Source organism: Macadamia integrifolia, chromosome 8 (assembly GCF_013358625.1).
Source record: "Macadamia integrifolia cultivar HAES 741 chromosome 8, SCU_Mint_v3, whole genome shotgun sequence".
Taxonomy (NCBI): domain Eukaryota; kingdom Viridiplantae; phylum Streptophyta; class Magnoliopsida; order Proteales; family Proteaceae; genus Macadamia; species Macadamia integrifolia.
Window position 1 is genome coordinate 12831258 of NC_056564.1, and position 18504 is coordinate 12849761.

An 18504-nucleotide genomic window follows, 5' to 3' on the forward strand; every position below is an offset into this window, starting at 1 on the left:
CCAACTTGTAAACCACCTAAGTAAGGAAAATGGGAGTTTTGAGCTAGGTTACACAATCCCCATAGAACTACACCCACCAATAGAGATTAAAAATGGTCCCACATGGCCTGAAGACCAAATTTGGGAAGATAAATAGCCGGTGAACCTAGTAGACATAAATTGGTTTTTCCACCCTTTCAATTTTATCAGCTGGTGAAGCATCCTAAACCTAATTTTATTCCCTTTTTATTTGACCATACCCTAGGGTCAACCCTCCCTATAATTAACTAATTTACTGAAAAACCATATATATCTTAGGAGTAGAACTAAGAGGTATCGGGACAACATGACATGAGGTCATTGGCTTTCCACTAACACTTGAGATTCAAGGTGAGGGGATTTTGTGTGACTTTTATGGAATGTTTATATCATGATGCACATGTGTATGATCATGCCATTTGCATATTATAAATCCATTCTTGAAGTGAATGTGCATGTTGCATAATGATATGAGTTGTGAAAGTGTGTGTGTGTATGTGTGTGTGACTGGGATGCAGGGTAGTCGAAGGTTGGGTTCTGGCACTGTTACACTCGTGCCCTGACCTGGTAAACTTTGGAATTTTTTGATAGATCTTAGACCGGAGATATAGAGTACCAATAGGTTTTGGCTTGTAGTAGCCCATTGCAAAAGGGGAAGGAATGATCACAATTGCTCGTGCATTTCATGCCTATCCAACTGGAGAGGATTCAGACCTTCTGACCCCAAGCGGTACGTGAATTCACACCTCCATGCATATAACTTAGGGAAACCCCCTATGAAGTGACCACAGCGGGACAACAAGTAGCCAAGGCACATCACTGCCTTGGCCATCAGAAGCACCTGGTCTGAATCCGATGACCCTGAATCTAGTGACCCTTTGTGCTACTTATTGGGTTCCGATGCCTATGGGCCCCTCCACACGCATCGCGGCCTGCTCCGACTACCTCCCTCACACCCTTCCCCATAACTTGTACACCCTATGAGTCTAATGAGGTTGACCCACGTGTCTCGAATGACGAATTAACTTACTTGAGTCGGACAAGTGCCCAGCCAAATAGACCTTAAGTCCTTCACTTACTACAAATAGGAGAAGTGAGAACTCACTTCTCACATGTCCAAAACGTGGGAGGGAGAGAAAAGAGAGGAGAAAAAAAGAAAGTGAAGAAGAAGAAGAAGAAGGAGAAGTGGGGGGGGGGAGCTTGATCTAGCTCCCGGCTTCGCATTTTGTTGTCTGATTATTGTCGAAGGTAGATACTAACCTCCCCTACCACCTCTTCTCTTCCATTTTTAGTTTTTCTTTTGAGTAAGGTTGGGAATCACCAGGTTGGACGGGTAAGCCTCGATCCCTATACTTCCCAAAAGTTGGGTGAGTGTGTATTGACTCCCCTATGTGTTTGCCGAGCTCAACCAAGCCAGGTGAGCTCCGACAACGCTTTTGACCAAATGTGAAGTTAGGGTTTCAACTGTTCGGTTGCCATATCTCCCAAACAGCTCGGTGGAATTGGGACTTCTTCGGCTTAGAAGAGAGGTAGGAAGACCCCCTACAAACTCCACAGATTAGATCCCGACAATTGGGGCCGAGCTAGAGAAGCCCCAAATGTGTTGGCACATTTCTGGGAATCCATCGAAAACAGCCACCGGAAACACCTGTGCAGGATCCGGTGGCATATTTTTGATAAAATCCAGGCCCTTAGGAACCCTCTGCCAAGACCATCGGAAACACGACTAATACTTTTGGTAGATTTTTTCTATTTCCGGTGACCTTCACTGTGCTATCAAATTTGATAGTGTTTGTACTACTTGGGGGCAACCCTTATGGGTTTCCTTCTGGTGTTTTAGACACCTGTTAACGTCCATCTACCTTTATACATATGACATAAATAAGCACGTACAACGAGACTGAACGTGAGTCGATATCCGATTGATATATACTTGAAACTTCACCTATCCAAGCTACAACTGAGGTGTGTGGTGGTTGACTTTAATTTTGGAGTGTTTAATATTGTTCACATGTGATAATTTTGGAGTGTTTAATATTTTAGAATTGTTCATATGTGATGGGAATTATGAATGCTTCTTTAATTGCTAAATGAATATGTGAATCTCATAACATGTTGCTATGTATTGAACTGTGTTATATTTGTGAAATTGTAAATTGGAAATATGTTGTGGATTGTGACAGGATCCTACATGGCCAAGGTGATTCCAATGCCGTGATCGCCGTGTGGATATTGCATTCATACATTGGGTGTGCATTAGATTTAGATGTATTATATTTTTTTATTTTTCACAAATGTATAATATGCATATTATTTGCGTTTAATACTCCAACTCTTAAAAAGCTATAAAATAAAACGGGCAAAGACAGTTAAATATAGGTTTTAAAAGTCGGGAACCCCTTGGATTAGACAAATTTACCTTTACTTTTCAATAAGACATTTTTATTACCGTCTTATCCTTATAATAAAGTGCATCAGTATCGGATCAGGGACCGATTTAGGATAATATCTCCAATCTGGTCAATACTGACCGATCCGAGTCTACCTGACCAGAAACTTAAAAACCTTAGAAATGACCTCTGAAAATGGTAATCGAAACTTCCTTGAGAGAAAAATAAACATTTAACATCAGACGATCTATTCAAAACACCAAAATGAACAACTGAATTCTATAACATTTCAAGAATCAATTACCCACTCACTCGAACAAGTAGAAAATAAATTTAAAATTGGATAAAAAAACAAAGAATAAGTCAAGTCACCCTCACCAGGGCTGCCAAAGCCTTTTGGCACCAGGCAAGGCTGGCTGCCCAGTTCAACATTAGGCCATATTAGGCCATGTTGTGTCTGTTGACATGGCCGGTATCTGGTTTATCTTGCATCAAGAAAGTTAAAATTAATCTTTGTTCGTCAACTTGCATTAGCTAGCCTAAGAGACATGATCAAACACCTTCAGCAGAATAAATACACCAGCAGAGAGAAGAATCATGGGGTGTATTTTCCAGTCATTACATATAAACTTTGATCACATACACTCTTGGCCATCAATGAGAACACCAGCGGAAATATTGAACCTGGGGATGGTGGAGCAATTAGAACCCTGCTTTCTGCTACAACTCTTTCACCCTAAAACAGCCAGCTCTCTTTAAATAATCAGATCGATTTGATTAGAGTCATGTGAAATATCTAATAGATAACCTCTGGATTGGCCACATGAAAATTTGACCATCGTAACTTATGCCCCCCCACCCCGGTTTACTTTGAGCATCCTCTTGTATTTACAATAGTTAATACTTCCCAAACTATTGACCTTTCTACCATCTTCAAAAACTTTATTCTGCCACATGGCTTAGACCTTTAGCCTACCCATGCAAATAAACATAGGCACTGCACTAGCTGCAATATGGCAGGAATGGTGCTGGTCAGTCAGCATATACTCAAAATGGCCATCTACCAACTTTTACCCTACCATAGACCAGGCATGCATATAACGTCAAACAGGTATGGTCCTCTTATCAGATAGTTTTCTGTCCATCGACCTCCCAGTGGATTGGCCGTTCTTTCGACCGATGTTTCTCACTTTCCTTGGGATAGCTCGCTGCATGATCCTGATGGGTATCCCACCAATATCAAAATCTTCCTTCAAGGACTTGGTTAAGAACCTAATATCTGTATCTGTAAGCTGTGTCTTTCCACTCAAGAAGGCAACAAAAGTAGGTGGCCGAGCCTTCACTTGTGTGAAGTACTTTATCTTGGGTTGTGCAGCTTCATCCTTCCATGAATGCCGTCTCATAACCTGCCCAACCGAAAAAAGTTACAGCAGAATCATTATATGTTGGAAAGAAAAAAATTGTGCAGGATTTACTTAAATGGATGGAGGAGGTATCACAAAATAAAAGAACAGAATTGCCTTTCAAACTTACCTTATGTAGCCAACGGTTAAGACATGCCGTTGACAATCTTAAGCACCATTTTTCATATGTACTGACAACCTGATTCATGACTGCTATACGACCCCTTCCCTCCAGAGCTGAAACAAAGACAACAGGTATACCCGTCACCTGCTAAAAAACTCATGTCAGTGCAAGCACGACTAGCTTATAATCAATAATAATACAGATTACAAAAAATCCCTTCTATCCTTAAAACTATTACATGTATGCATGACACTACAGAATGTTGGACTGATTAATGGAGTGAAAAAAAACAAGGGAAAACTGATAAATATAGAGAGGTGGATATAGTTTGATTCCCCTTGGACATTTGCAGAACTTGCATAGGAATTTTGTTTTGGTAAACACTTGCATAGGAAATTTAGATACAGCTTACAAGCAAACCAATGAGCAATATATTAAGCGAAATTGGATTGGAAACATTGAAGACTTAACATCAGTGTTGAATGGTAGAACTAGAAGCTCAACATTAGGACTTGCCAATCAATTTTGACAGAAAATAAACCAAACTAATAATTGAAGGTTAACACCCAAAAACCTAAGTAAATATAAAATTTCTAAATTACCTTTCAATCTGGAAATTACCATAATTATCCATGTCCAGGTAAGATATTGGTCAAGAAATTTGTTTCATTTAGTTGGAAAAAGCCGAAATACTTTGTTTCAGAGACTAGAATGAATTTGATCCAACAGATATTTTAGATTTAATTCTTTATTTTCGCACAATTGCTCTTTCCACTTGAAATGCAATTAGATGCTAAATAGGAATTCTTTGTACAAGTCCGCCTTAACAGTCCATCTTTAAGAGACTAAAATGGCTAAGATTTGCCCAAAACCCAATATTCCAGGGTTTATTTCATGGTTGCCTGTTGCTCGATTCTTGAGTATGTAAGACCTAAGAACTGATCAAACTCAAAGTTCTCTTCAACCAGACCTGAAGGAGAACCTGAAGCATGAATCTGTTTAAAGGTGGTACCTGGGCTGGGAATGATCAGAAGCAGAGAACAACAAAAATCCTCTTGTGAAGGTGAACCAGGAATCCACTCTCTCTCTCTCTCTCTCTCTCTCCCCTACAATGTTCTATGATTCATTCTTCTCCATCCTTGCTTGCTGAGAAAATCATTGTACGAACAATAAACCTGGAAGTATTAAGAATAAAGTGGAGGCAGAGAAGGAGATCTGCAAGCATCAAGATAAATATGAGGCATTATTTCCAAAGAGAAAGTACAGCTGAGGGCATGGTCAGAGGTCGATGCTCATCATACTTTTTTCTTTATAAGATCTATAATTTATACAATACGTGGGCCAGATTTGGATAGGTATTGAAATTAATTATACATATGTATCATATGCAAACAATAACAACAACAATCAGAACATTATCCCAATTAAATGGGGTCAGCTACATGGATCCAATATGGAAAAAAGAAAATAAAGAATCACAAAAGAGAGGTTAAAATGAAGAAAAAGCGAAATAAGAAAAGGTAAAGCAATAGTTTAAGACGCATCATGGAAACATTCCCTATAAGGGTCGACAACACGGGTCCTTGTCCTCCACAAAACTCTATCCATGGTCATACTAGAATCATGGTTTAAGAACTCGGCAAGATCTCGCTATTATCTCACTATTTGAAAATGGCGAGATGAGATGAGAGGCGATATATAAAATGTAAAATATCTCGGTCTTGACTCGACTCAAGACCAAATTGCATGGGGTATATACATAATTTCGACCGTCAACTCGACATAACTCAACATCTCTCGCTTATCTCGCCTGATGCGAAGAAAAAGTAAGCTTTTGGTGGTTTTTCTTGCCAAATTTCCTTTTCTTCCCAAGAACAGTTTTAAGTAAAAACAACTTCGCAAAACTATTTTTTATAGAAACATGGTCAATAGTTTGTGTTTATAGTGGAATAGCCTAGGGTGAAGGGTCCGAAGACTACTTACAAAGGGTACAAAGTCAAAGTACCATTTTGTATTTGATTTTTAAAACCGATGTTTCCACTGTGTTTCGAAGGCCTAAAATAGGGTCAATGGCAAGTTTCAGGGGCTACGAAGACCATATAGCCGCCGAGACCAATCATCGAGTCTACCGGGAAAAAATACAAGACCTCGATGAGATTTCTCTCTTTTGGTTTAGTGAGACAAAGGGCAAGATCAAGATCTTAAACCTTGACTAGAATCGAGCCCTAGCATATGCATATCTTTTCGTACCACTTAGTCAATAGTCATATGGTGACGGATCCCTTGAGGAGGAGATAAATTTGAACAAAGGTCACAAAGTGAGCCAAGACAGCTCTAACAAAATTACATGGATAAAATATTGACTCATCTCCCCACTAGCATAAATAACAGGGGGAAAAAAAAAAAAAAAAAACTGAACCTTCCTTTGGAGCCCACAGGTAACTTTCTCATGATTCACCTCCCAATCCATAGGCTTTATACTTAAGAGGGTGGGAGCTCCTCACCAGCATAAATAACAGGGAAAAAAAAAACTGAACCTTCCTTTGGAGGCCACAGGTAACTTTCTCATGATTCACCTCCCAATCCATAGGCTTTATACTTGAGAGGGTGGGAGGGGGAGAAATCACAACTCATTACGGTTGATTAGTTGAACCTAACAGCTAGACTGTTTAGATGCAGGCTGTTAAAGAATGGACCCTTTGTACCCTGGGGGTACAAAGGTCACATGTGGGGGTCGGTGGCATCACTTAGATGCCTCTCTTGACTCCAACGGTATTTGGCTTGCTATTAGAGTTAGGAGATTTGATTTTGACATGATTTTATTTCCTATTTTCCCTTGTTTACTAATTAGGATAGTTTCCTAGTTTCTAGTTTCCTTTTTATTGATTATAAATAAGAAAGCAACGGAGTCTTGATTCTTCTCCTCTTTTGGTGGTTGCTGGATGTTAAGGTTCGCATATATTTACATGGTATAGAGCCATAAATACCCAGTAATCTCCATCCATTTTTCTAGGTCTGTTTCTACAGCGAAGGATCAATCTCCCTATTGGTTGTAGCAACCTGTGCTGCCTAACTCCATTGTTTTGGCCGGGTTAGTGATGATATAAGGACAACCAGGCTTTTCTCTACTACTCCATGATTAGCATGCTGTTTCTCTGAGTTCGAGGCTCATTATCTGAGTTTATATGGTTGCTGCTCCTTCTGTTGGTTCTATCAGCTGCAAGGATTGAAGCTGCCACTACCTGCTACTCAACCTGCTGATGCTTCTAGCCATTTGAGGGCTGGTTCTTCTCACCCTAAGGAGGACTTGATCTCACTTGTATCTTACTCTGGAGGCCTTATCAAGTGCTACTAAGTTTCTCCTCGTAACCTGCGGCTGCTCTGTTTTTCTGGGTATTTTTCTGCCCCTAAATTTCATCCATAGTTTCTGCCTTGGTTCCTTGATCAGCCTAAGATTTTGGGGTTCCATTCCCCTCATCAGGTGCTTCATTTGAACCTGATATTACCTTTTTTTGTCTGAATTTTTGGACCCTAAAATCTCCTTTTATTGCTGCTGCAAGTGTGCCTCATTTGTGAATTTTCCCTGCTGCTACTATTGTGCTTACTACTGATCAGTGTCTCTTGCTTCTTTTTGGGGTTACTTATTGTCATTTTACTCTCACCTTATTTGGTTTGAGTCTCTTCTATACTTGCTGCTGTCATGGCTGAACAAAAGGCACCCATTGATCATGTTCAAAGTCCAGGTAACTACTATCATGCTTTCCGGAGTTACTAACTATCATGTGGGTCCAGGCAGTACAAGCCTATATTCATGCTAAGGGAATGGTTCAATACAATGATGATCCCCCAAAGTCGATACTAAGGATCTTTCTACTAAAAATGCTTATGATGACTGGATGCATGAGAACTCTGTTGTTAAAATATGGTTGTGGAACAGTACTGACCCTTCTATTGCTTCCAATGTCATGTTCCACACTCTTGCCAAAGGGGTTTGGGAAGATTTATGGGAGAGTTTCCCACAGGAGAAAATTCTCGTACCTATGATTTGTATGAAAAGATGTTCAACTTCAAGCAAGGTGAGACAAAACTCTTAATGAGTATTTTAGTGAGTATAAAGGCCATCTTCAAGAACTCCAGATACATCAGCCCCTTACAACTAACCTGGATCATTTAAAGCAACAACATGCTGAGTTCCACATCACAAAATTCTTGGCTGGACTTCACCCTAATTATCTCTGTTAAAGGTCAACTTCTTAATGGTGAGAAGGTGCCCTCTCTCAACGAGGTCTTCTCCCCTCTTCATCGCTTGGTTACTCCGTCTAAAGTTGACCTTTCTACTAAAAATAACTTTGCCTTTGTTGCTGGGAATGGTTCTAGAAAAGGCCATGGTACAGGGGGACAGCTAGTTGACAAGTCCTCTCATCAGTGCAGCTATTGTGGTAAGGCAAATCATACTGTGGAAACATGTTGGGAAAAACATGTTTAGCCGGAGTGGGCTAATGTGTTAGCCAATACTGTCACTACAAATTCTGAACGTGGTACTTCCGGAGACATCACCCTTGCATCTGCACCAGAAGCTTCTTCCACTAGTATTGTGTCTCGCGATGACTTTAATCAACTACTCAAGCTCTCCAACAGCTTGAGTTTGTCTCAGCCTCCACTGTCGCTGCTACTTTAGCCCACACACGTAATTCTGCCCTTCTTACCTTTACTTCTCTCACACCATGGATCATTGATTCCGGTGCTTCCTGCCATATGACGGGTATATCCTACTTGTTTTCTTCCATTTCTAAAGTTTATAATTCTTCTCCTATTATTCTTGCTGATGGTTCCTCTACTCAAGTGAGAGGTCATGGTGTGGTCTCTCCTGCCCCATCTGTGAATCTGTCCCCTGTTCTTTACATTCCTAAGTTACCCTCAAGTCTTCTACATGTCAGTCAACTTACTAAGTCTCTTAATAGTTCTCTGACATTTTTCCCATCTTATTGTGTCTTTTAGGACCTTCAGACCAGGAGGACGATCGGTGGAGGGCTTGAGCAGGCTGCCTTATATTATTTGGATGGCACCGATCCATCTACTGTTGCTGCTACAACTACTAGTGGATCTCCTCTTCACTGGCACCTTCGTCTTGGGTATCTCACTTTATTTAAACTTCAGTTGATGGTCCCCAGTTGTCGCTCTCTTTCTCGCATGGAGCGCGAGGCATGTGAACTTGCGAAGCATCATCGCTTCATGTTTCCTTCTCGTATTGTGACTCGTAGGTCTTCCTTATTCTCCTTAGTTTGTTCAGATATCTGGGGTCCCTGTCGGGCTAATAATAGATTAGGTTTTTCTTACTTTGTTAGTTTTGTTGATGACCATTCTCGCTTGACTTGGTTCTACTTGTTAAAGGATCGATCACAATTTCTTTCTGTGTTCAAAAAATTTATCATGAAATAAAAATCAGTTTGATGCTTCTATTAAGATTTTTCGGTCTGATAATGCACTTGAATATACTCAGCGAGAAATCTCTCAGTTCAATTTATCTAATGGCATGATTCATCGAACCAGTTGCTCAATGCTCATATACTAAATAAAAATGGAGTTTCTGGGTGGAAAAATACACTTGTTGGAAGTTGCTAGATCCATTATGATTCACATGGATGTTCCTAGGCAATTTTGGGGTGATCCAATTCTTACTGCCTGTTACCTTCAAAATCACATACCCTCGTCTGTATTGGATAATCATACCCCATTTTCCTTTTTATATCCCCATGCACATTTTGTTTAGTCTTCCTCCTAGCATTTTTGGTAGTGTTTTTTTGTTCATATTTTACAAACCCAGGTTGATAAATTATCTCCTCAGGATGTTAAATGTTTATTTCTTAGTTATTCTCAAACTCAAAAAGGGTATAAGTGTTATGACTCTATTACTCACCAACAACTCGTCAATGCTAATGTTACCTTCTTTGAAAGTACTGCTTATTATTCTATTTTTGTTTCATCCCTAACTTTGCCTACCACAACTAATGAACCACCTATTCTGGTTCCTGTATCTCTTGCCAATGAGAGACTACTCTTCCCCGATAAGTGTATCAACAGTGTCGAACAACTGTGCCGCCATCCTCCACTACCAGTCTTGCTCTGCCCACCAACCAGCCTGATCTTGGTACTGCAACTCCCTCTGACCAACCCATTGCCCTTCGGAAAGGTTTGTGATTTTGTACTTAGAAATCCTTGGCGGCCTATCCTATAGACAATTATGTGTCCATTTCTCATCTTCCATCTTTTTGTAATCTTGCTTTTTCCTTGTCTACTATGTTTCCTACGTCTCATCATAAGGCCTTGTCGCATCCTGGGTGAAAAGAAACTATGGAAATGGATGCACTGTTATCTCGTCAGTCATGGACTCATGTGAATTTACCTCCTGGTAAGAATCTTATGCATTGTTGATGGGTGTACACTATCAAGTTAATCTTAATGGTTCCATCGAGTGTCTTAAAGTGCAGTTGGTAGCCAAAGGATATACTCAAACCTATGGTGTGGGCTACTTTGAAACCTTCTCTTCGGTGCACGATTAAACTCCATTCATGTTCTTATATCTCTCGCTATCAATCTGGATTGGCCTCTCTATCGTATGGATATCAAAAAAGCTTTTCTTTATGGCAATCTTCAAAAAGAAGTTTATATGGAGCAACCTCCAGGGTATGTCACTCAGGGGGAGAATTATGGTAGAGTATGCAAACTTCACAAGGCCATCTATGGTTGAAGTAGTCACTACGTGCATGGTTTGGCAAATTTAGCTCTATTGTTCTTCGATATGGGTTCTCACATTCCTACTCAAATCACTCAGTGTTTGTTCGGCACCAAAAATCTAAAATTGTTGTTCTTGTTGTTTATGTGGACGATATCATTATATCCGGCAATGATGAAGTTGGTATTACTAAAGTTAAATCTTACCTTTATCAGTATTTCCAGACGAAGGACTTGGATCCCCTCTGGTATTTTCTTGGCATTGAAGTTTTTCGAAGTAAGAAAGTGATTAGCTTATCCCTAAGGAAATATATACTTGATTTTTTATTTGATACAGGGTTGTTGGCTTCTGAACCAGTAATACCCCTATGGATGCTCACCATAAGTTTGGGGCTACTGATGGTGAAGACTTCGAAGACAAACACCGGTATAGGAGATTAGTGGTATAACTCATTTACTTCACTATCACTAGACCAGACATATCATTTTGTTGGAGTGGTCAGTTAATACATGCAATCTCCAAAGAAGATACATTGGGAGACAGTTTTTTGTATCTTGAAGTTTTTGAAAAGAGCTCCAGGGAAGGGGCTCGTTTATCGTCCACATCAGAGTGTTAATTTGGGTGGCTTCTCTAATGCTGATTGGGTAGTGTTGATGGTGACAAGAGATCAACCACCGGATATTGCACAATTGTGGGTGGTAATCTTGTTACTTAGCGAAGTAAGAAACAACCTACTGTTGTGAGGTCCAGTGCAGAAGCTGAGTATCGAGCCATGGCTTATATTGCAACTGAATTGATGTGGTTAAAGTCATTATTTCATGAGTTGGGTTTTCCGATCACTCAACCTATGAAGATGTTTTGTGATAATTAGGGGGCTATCTATACTGCAAGTAATCCAGTGTCTCACGAGAAAACTAAGCATATTGAAGTGGATTGTCATTTTGTGCGATAAAGTTGATTATCATTCCGTTCATTGCTTCCGTTAACCAACTTAGTGTTGGTGTACGATGTCTTGTATTCCGTCACAGTTTAATCCAGGGAGTACTGATGCAGGCGCCTTGATAGGAAAGACGGTGGTCCCGCTATATATTTGAGGGCAGAGAAGTTCGAGTCCTATTTGGACTTAATTAATATTACTCATTATTGAAGATGAGGGATGCACCCAATAGGTGTGGGTTTGTACCTTTGATGAGGTACGGGGATGAAGACGTCGACAGGTTATCTTTACAAGAGGCTCGACAAAATTCAAGTCAAGGTGAAGATTGTTAGTGTACGATGTATTCCATCACAGTTTAATCCAGCAAGTACCGATGCAGGTGCCTCGACAGGCAAGACGGCGGTGGGGGTTGCAAGCGGGCAGGAGGCCCCCCTGCATAGCAAGAGTGTAGGGGGCGCAACCCCCGCAAATTTTTTTTATTTTAGGGTAGTTTTGTACTTCCCGGATTAGGGTTTTTCGCTATATATTTGTAGCGAGGGTTTCTTTCTCTGTAATGCAAGCAATACTGAGAGGTGTGAGGGATGAGCGCTATAACCCTATTCTCCATTGATAGTGAAGAAGGATCTCATCTCACTGAGGACGTAGGCAATCTTGCCGAACCTCGTAAATCTGTCCTTGCTTGTTCTTGTTTTTCCACTATCTTCTACATTGTTTTAGGGTTGCGTTTCTACAAATTGGTATCAGAGCCCTAGGTTTTCGTTTTCTGGGGTTTGCTATCATGATGACAGGGAAGGCATCGAATGTCAAGTATGATATCGAGCAGTTCAATGGGAAGAACAATTTTACCCTTTCGCGTCAAATGATGAAGGATCTTCTGATAAAACAGAGTTTGGCGAAAACGTTGTTGGGGAAGTTGAAGAAACCAGTAAAAACTTACTGATGAAGATTGGGAAGAGATGGAGAAAAAGGCGGTAAATGCTATTCGATTGAATCTTTCTAATGATGCCCTACAGTATGTAGTAGGTAATGAATCTACACCGCAGTAATGGGCGAAACTTGAAAGCATCTACATGACGAAGTCCTTAACAAACAAGTTGTTCGTGAAGAAGCAATTGTATTCTCTACAGATGGAGGAAGGTACGGATCTATTAGAATATCTTAACACGTTTTATCAGATCGTAAGTAAACTTACAAACCTGGAGGTTAAGATAAAAGACAAAGCGTTACCATTGCTATTGTCGCTCCCAGAATCGTATGATCACCTGGTAACGACTCTCTTGTATGGGAAAGAGACCCTTGAGATGGATGAAGTCACAGCTGCCCTCATGTCCAATTATACAAAGAAGAAGGCCAATAGTACGAAATCTCAAAGAGAAGGTCTATTCGGACGTGACAAGGAATAGGAAAGAGGGAGATCAAATCAGAAAGGATCTTGGAAGAGTAGATTGAAGTCAAAAGGGGCAAAGACAAAGGTCTCTTGTTACTATTGCAAGCAGGAAGGTAATCTGAAGAGAAAATGCTTGAAGAGGAAGATGGACTTGAAGAAGAAAGGTATAGATAAGGCATCTGAGGAAACTAGTGTGGTTGATTGTTCAGATAGAGATGGACTCTCTATATCATCAGGTAAGAATCAACCTTCTGATTCTTGGATTTTAGATTCTAGATGTTCATATCACATGTGTCCATATAAGGATTGGTTTAATACATATTAACCATATAATGGTGGGTCTGTCCTAATGGGGAATGATGCTGTGTGCAAAACCATTGGGTTAGGCACTATCAAATCGAGATGTTTGATGGGATAGTAAGAACTTTAGCAGATGTGAGATATGTACCAGAATTAAGGAAAACTTAGTATCTTTGGGGGCACTTGACTCAAATGGCTGCAAGTACATAGAAAAAGGTGGAGTTCTCAAAGTTATTAAGGGTGTCATAGTTGTTATAAGGGTACAAGTACAACTAACAAGAAACCTATACAGACTCATAAGGAGCACTGTTACAGGTGAAGCATCTGTGACTATAGATGCAGGATCTGATACAAACGATACTTATCTATGGCATATGTGGCTAGGGCATATGGGAGAAAGGGGATTGATGGAGCTTTATAAAAGGAAACTATTTAAGGGAGTGAAAACTTGCAAACTGAACTTCTGCAAGTATTGTGTTCGGGAAACAGTGCAAGGTTGGTTTCAAAACTGCAAAATATAAGAGTAAATGGTGCTTGATTATGTACACAATGATGTATGGGGTCCTTCAACAACAAAATCTAAAGGTGAGGTAGAATACTTCGTGACATTTGTTGATGATTACTCAAGGAAAGTCTAGATCCACTTCACGAAGCATAAAAGTGAGGTGTTCACTAAATTTAAGGAATGGAAGGCTAAGGTAGAAAGGAAGATAGAAAATAAAATTAAGTACTTGAGAACAAATAATGGAGGGGAGTACACGTACAAGTCGTTTCTAGAATTGTGCAAAGCTGAAGGGATTACACGTCACTTCATGGTTCTAAAGACACCCTGGAAAAATGGTGTAGTTGAAAGGATGAACATGACACTATTAGAAATAACTCAGAGTATGAGGCTCAATGCAGGGTTGAGCAAGAGATATTGGGTAGAAGTAGTGAATATGACATGTTTCCTCATCAACAGGTCTATCAAAAGCGATTGATTGTAAAATTCCTGAAGAGGTATGGACAGGAAAACATGTAGATTATTCTATTCTAAAAATATTTGGTTATCCAGCCTATGCTCATGTGGAGAGTCAGCAGAGTTCTAAGTTAGACTCAAAGTCTAAGCAGTGTATCTTTTTTGGTTTTGAGAAAGGAGTAAACGGATTCAAGTCGTGGGATCTAAGTTCACAGAAGGTTGTGGTTAGTAGGAACGTTGTGTTTGATGAGTCCCATATATTAAAGTCAAATTACAGTTCACAAGCAGTTGATGAAAATAAAGAAGGTTCTACTCTGCAGGTGGAGTTAGGTGAGTCAGGAACAAGCGAGAATGAGTCATCTAGAGACTTACCAGGACAATAGGAAATATTAGAAGTTCCATATACTGTGGCAAAGGGTAAAGGGAAGCGTACTCACAAAGCTCTTGTGAGATACGAGTTTAAAGACATGGTTGCCTATGCCCTCATTGTAGGTATAGATGATCCATCTTTCTACCATAATGCTTTGAGTAATGCATAACATGATAAATGGATGGCAGCTATGATAGAGGAAATGGAGTCTCTGCAAAAGAACAAAACTTGGGAGATTGTGGAAAAACCCAAGAGAATAAAAATCATTGGGGGTAAATGGGTCTTTCGTAAGAAAGAGGTAGTATCTGAGGAGCGTGAAAGGTATAAGGCCAGACTTGTAGCCAAGGGCTATGCACAGAAGGAGGGGATAGACTATAATGAAATATTCTCTCCAATGGTGAAACAAACTTCGATGGTACTACTTGCTTCGGTGGCCATGTATGATTTGGAGCTTGAACAGCTTGATGTGAAGATTGCATTTCTTCATGGTGACTTAGAGGAAAAGATATATATGGAGCAGCCTGAAGGTTTCAAAGTACAGGGAAAGGAAGATCATGTTTGTGTGCTTAAGAGATCGCTTTATGGTCTTAAACAATCTCTTAGGCAGTGGTACAAGCGATTTGATTCCCACATGATGAAGATTGGCAACGTAAGAAGTGAGTATGATAGTTATGTTTATTACAAAGTGTCAAGTGATAATTTCATTATTTTGTTGATGCTTTGTGTTGATGACATGTTCATTGCTGCAAAGAATAAACATGATAGTCTCTTTGAAGTCTTTGTTGAGTGTTGAATTTAAGATGAAGGATCTTGGTGCTGTTAAGAAGATCCTTGGCATAGAGATCCTTAGAGATAGAAATGCAGGTAAACTTTGGGTAACTCAAAAGAGGTATATTGAAAAAGTGCTAGAACGTTTCAACATGGAAAGGCTAAGCCGGTTAGCACTCCGTTAGCTAGCCATTTCAAGTTATCTGAAAGGAAATGCCCTACAACACATGAGGTGGAGCAGATGTCTCAGGTCCCCTATGCTAGTGCAGTTGGGAGTCTCATGTATGCTACAGTTTGTAGCAGGCCGGATTTGTCTCACGCAGTCAATGTTGGTAGCAGATACAAGAGTAATCCAGGAAAGGAGCATTGGAATGCAATTAAGTGGATCTTTAGATATTTGAGCAAGACTAAACATATAGGTGTTATGTTCAGTGGTAAAGGAAGTTCCACAGAATTGGCGGGTGATGTTGATTCTGACTATGCTGGTGATATAAACAGGAGGTCTACTAAAGGGTATGTATTTACATTGGCTGGTGGACCTATATCATGGAGGGCGATGCTTCAGTCTCTAGTTGCATTGTCCACTACAGAGGCAAAGTACATGGCGGCAGTTGAGGCTGTCAAGGAAAGAGTCTGGTTGGTTGGATTGGTTCGTGAGTTGGGGTTGGAGCAAGGAGGTACAGTGTTACATTGTGACACTCAGAGTGCTATACATCTTGCAAAAAATCAGGTGTTTCATGCAAGGACAAAGCATATTGATGTGAGATTTCACAAGACCAGGGAGCTCGTGTCAGAAGGCAGTATTCGCTTGAGAAAAATTTATACAGATCTCAATCCAATAGATATGCTTACCAAGCCAGTTACTACAGAGAAGTTCGAGTCCTGTTTGGAGTTGATTAATATTACTCATTATTGAAGATAAGGGACGCACCAAATAGGTGAGGGTTTGTAACTCTGACGAGGTACAGGGATGAAGACGTCGGTAGGTTATCTTTACAGGAAGCTCGACAGAATTCAAGTCAAGGTGGAGATTGTTGGTGTACGATGTCTTGTATTCCGTCACAGTTAAATCAAGGGAGTACTGGTACAAGCGCCTCGACAGGCAGGACGACGGTGGGGGTCGTAAGGGGGGCAACCCATGATATTTGGCTTGCTATTAGAGTTGGGAGATTTGATTTGATTTAATTTTATTTCCTATTTTCCCTTGTTTCCTAATTAGGATAGTTTCCTTTTGTCTTGTACTTTGTTGATTATAAACAAGAAAGCAAGGGTGATGCAGTTGGGTGAAGGAATTTTTGGTTACCTTTTTATGTTTGATTTACTTCTTATTTTATTTTATTTTAAAATAGCTTGGGAGTCAAGTTTTATGTGATTTGGATTCCATATTTGCTTCTGTTTTAGAATAGGGAAGTAGATAATTTCTAAGACTTTAACTAGAGTTTTGTACCCAATGATGGGAACAGATTTTTTAAGAATTGAATGAATGAATTTGATGGTTGAAACCATGGCTGCCGTGGGCTTCATGTTCATCCTTCTCCTTTCCTGATCTTCTTCCCTTCTCTCTCTTCTTTCTTCTTTCCTCTCTTTTTTCCTTGTTTCCCTGTTCTCTTTCTCTGTTTCTGTTCCAGGCAGCACTTGCAGCCAGTGAAGGTGGTTCGATCTCCTTCGATTCTGTAGCTTCCAGTCTGAAACTTGGGGCATAAGCATTCCTCCCTGGGGTGATTTAAACCCTAAGTTCCATCCCAAGCTCCTGCGAGTCAGTGGACAGCAAATCTGAAAACCAGAACTCAGATCTGAGTTCTCCACCAGGTTCAGGTCACAGGATTCTCCCCGAGGTTATTGCATCTTCTTCTGATCTGATATTGGTCGGTATCAAGTGCAATCTGACTATCGATCTCTCTCCTAAATTTTCGGTTCGATTGGATTCCTGTTGAATGAGTTCTATCCTTCGGAATCAGCCTAGTTCTCTCCTAGATCTGCACTCCATCGTGGGTTTCTAAGGTTGAAGAAGGCAAGTCTTATAAATTGCAAATAAGGATAGAATATTATAATTACATAACCACCCTTTATTTCTGAACTTTAGTTCCATTTATTCCCAAGCTTCTTTAATTCCATAACAGCTCATCCCATTTAAAGTTCTAACTCCAGTTGACCCACTACTTATGCCCTTCACTCTTAAGGGTAATTGTTCCTGCATTTACAAAATTGCCGTTCAAAAATTAATTTGAACTATCTATCACTCTTGTGGGCACACAAACATTCCGATTAGATCTGCATCAAAGGGAGACAGCTATTCACAACTCTCAGAACTAGCAGTCTCAATTCTTTTCTTCTTCTTTCTCTTTTGGTGGTTGCTGGGTGTTAGGTTTGCATACTGTTATGCAAGCCATTGTTATTATTTAAATAGAAAGATCATGCTTTGCATACTTCAGCTCATTCAATGCATACATTTCCCCCTCACAGACCGTACAATAGCAGGGGTCCCGTGCACTGGGTTGCTCTTTAATTTTTTTTGTCAAATAAATAGTTCATTACCAAAGAGAAGAAAAAAAACAATAGCCCCTAAGAAGGGGAGAGAGAAGCACAAAACTGAACACCCCCGACCCTCAAGAGGGGGGGAGGGGAGGCTAGAAGTAGAGGCAGGAAGCCCCCAGGATACAACAATATGCCTATTCCGTGGGGAGGCAATACAAGTAGAGCAAACAGCCAAAAGCATGACTTTAACTTCAAAGGAGATGGAATCTTATACCTGACGAAGAGGCCTCAAGTTGGAGGACAATTTCTTGAGATTACGGTCCATCCAAATATGGTTGAGAAGGTCAAAAGACATCAACCCAAAACTGTTCTCTTTGGAAGGGGAGAATTCTACGGTTCCAGGGTCAACATTTGCAAGAACCTTTAAAAAAGATAAAAATATAAAATTAAATAAGACCCTTAATCATCTATATAAATACCCCACTTTAGGCTCATTAAACAACAATTAATCTTATCTCTTGAGCATTATTATCGAAAGCCAAAAAGTGAGAAGGGTGATCATTACTTGAGTTTGGTCTTCGTGCATTCTCTTCAAAGAAGAACTCAAAAGTTTTAACGCAAGTCTTCCACATTGATTGGCA

At 40.1% G+C, this 18504-nt stretch overlaps 1 protein-coding gene across 6 annotated transcripts in view; it reads right to left on the bottom strand.

Moving 5' to 3' along the window:
• Positions 1 to 2673: 2673 nt before the first annotated feature.
• LOC122087211 (GTPase Der) overlaps positions 2674 to 18504 on the bottom strand; it is a 90605-nt gene continuing 74774 nt past the window's right edge. Inside the window, exons 8-10 of one of the 6 annotated variants that reach the window (XM_042656259.1) lie at positions 18138 to 18284; positions 3942 to 4079; positions 2674 to 3814 (exon numbers count right to left, since the gene is read on the bottom strand). In XM_042656259.1, coding sequence (XP_042512193.1) covers positions 3512 to 3814; positions 3942 to 4079; positions 18138 to 18284 — 588 coding nt within the window. In that variant the 3' untranslated portion in view covers positions 2674 to 3511. Of the gene's footprint in view, positions 3815 to 3941; positions 4083 to 4947; positions 5151 to 18137; positions 18285 to 18504 lie in introns of those variants that run through there. The other 5 variants (XR_006142701.1, XR_006142702.1, XR_006142703.1 and 2 more) reach the window with 5 other exon arrangements.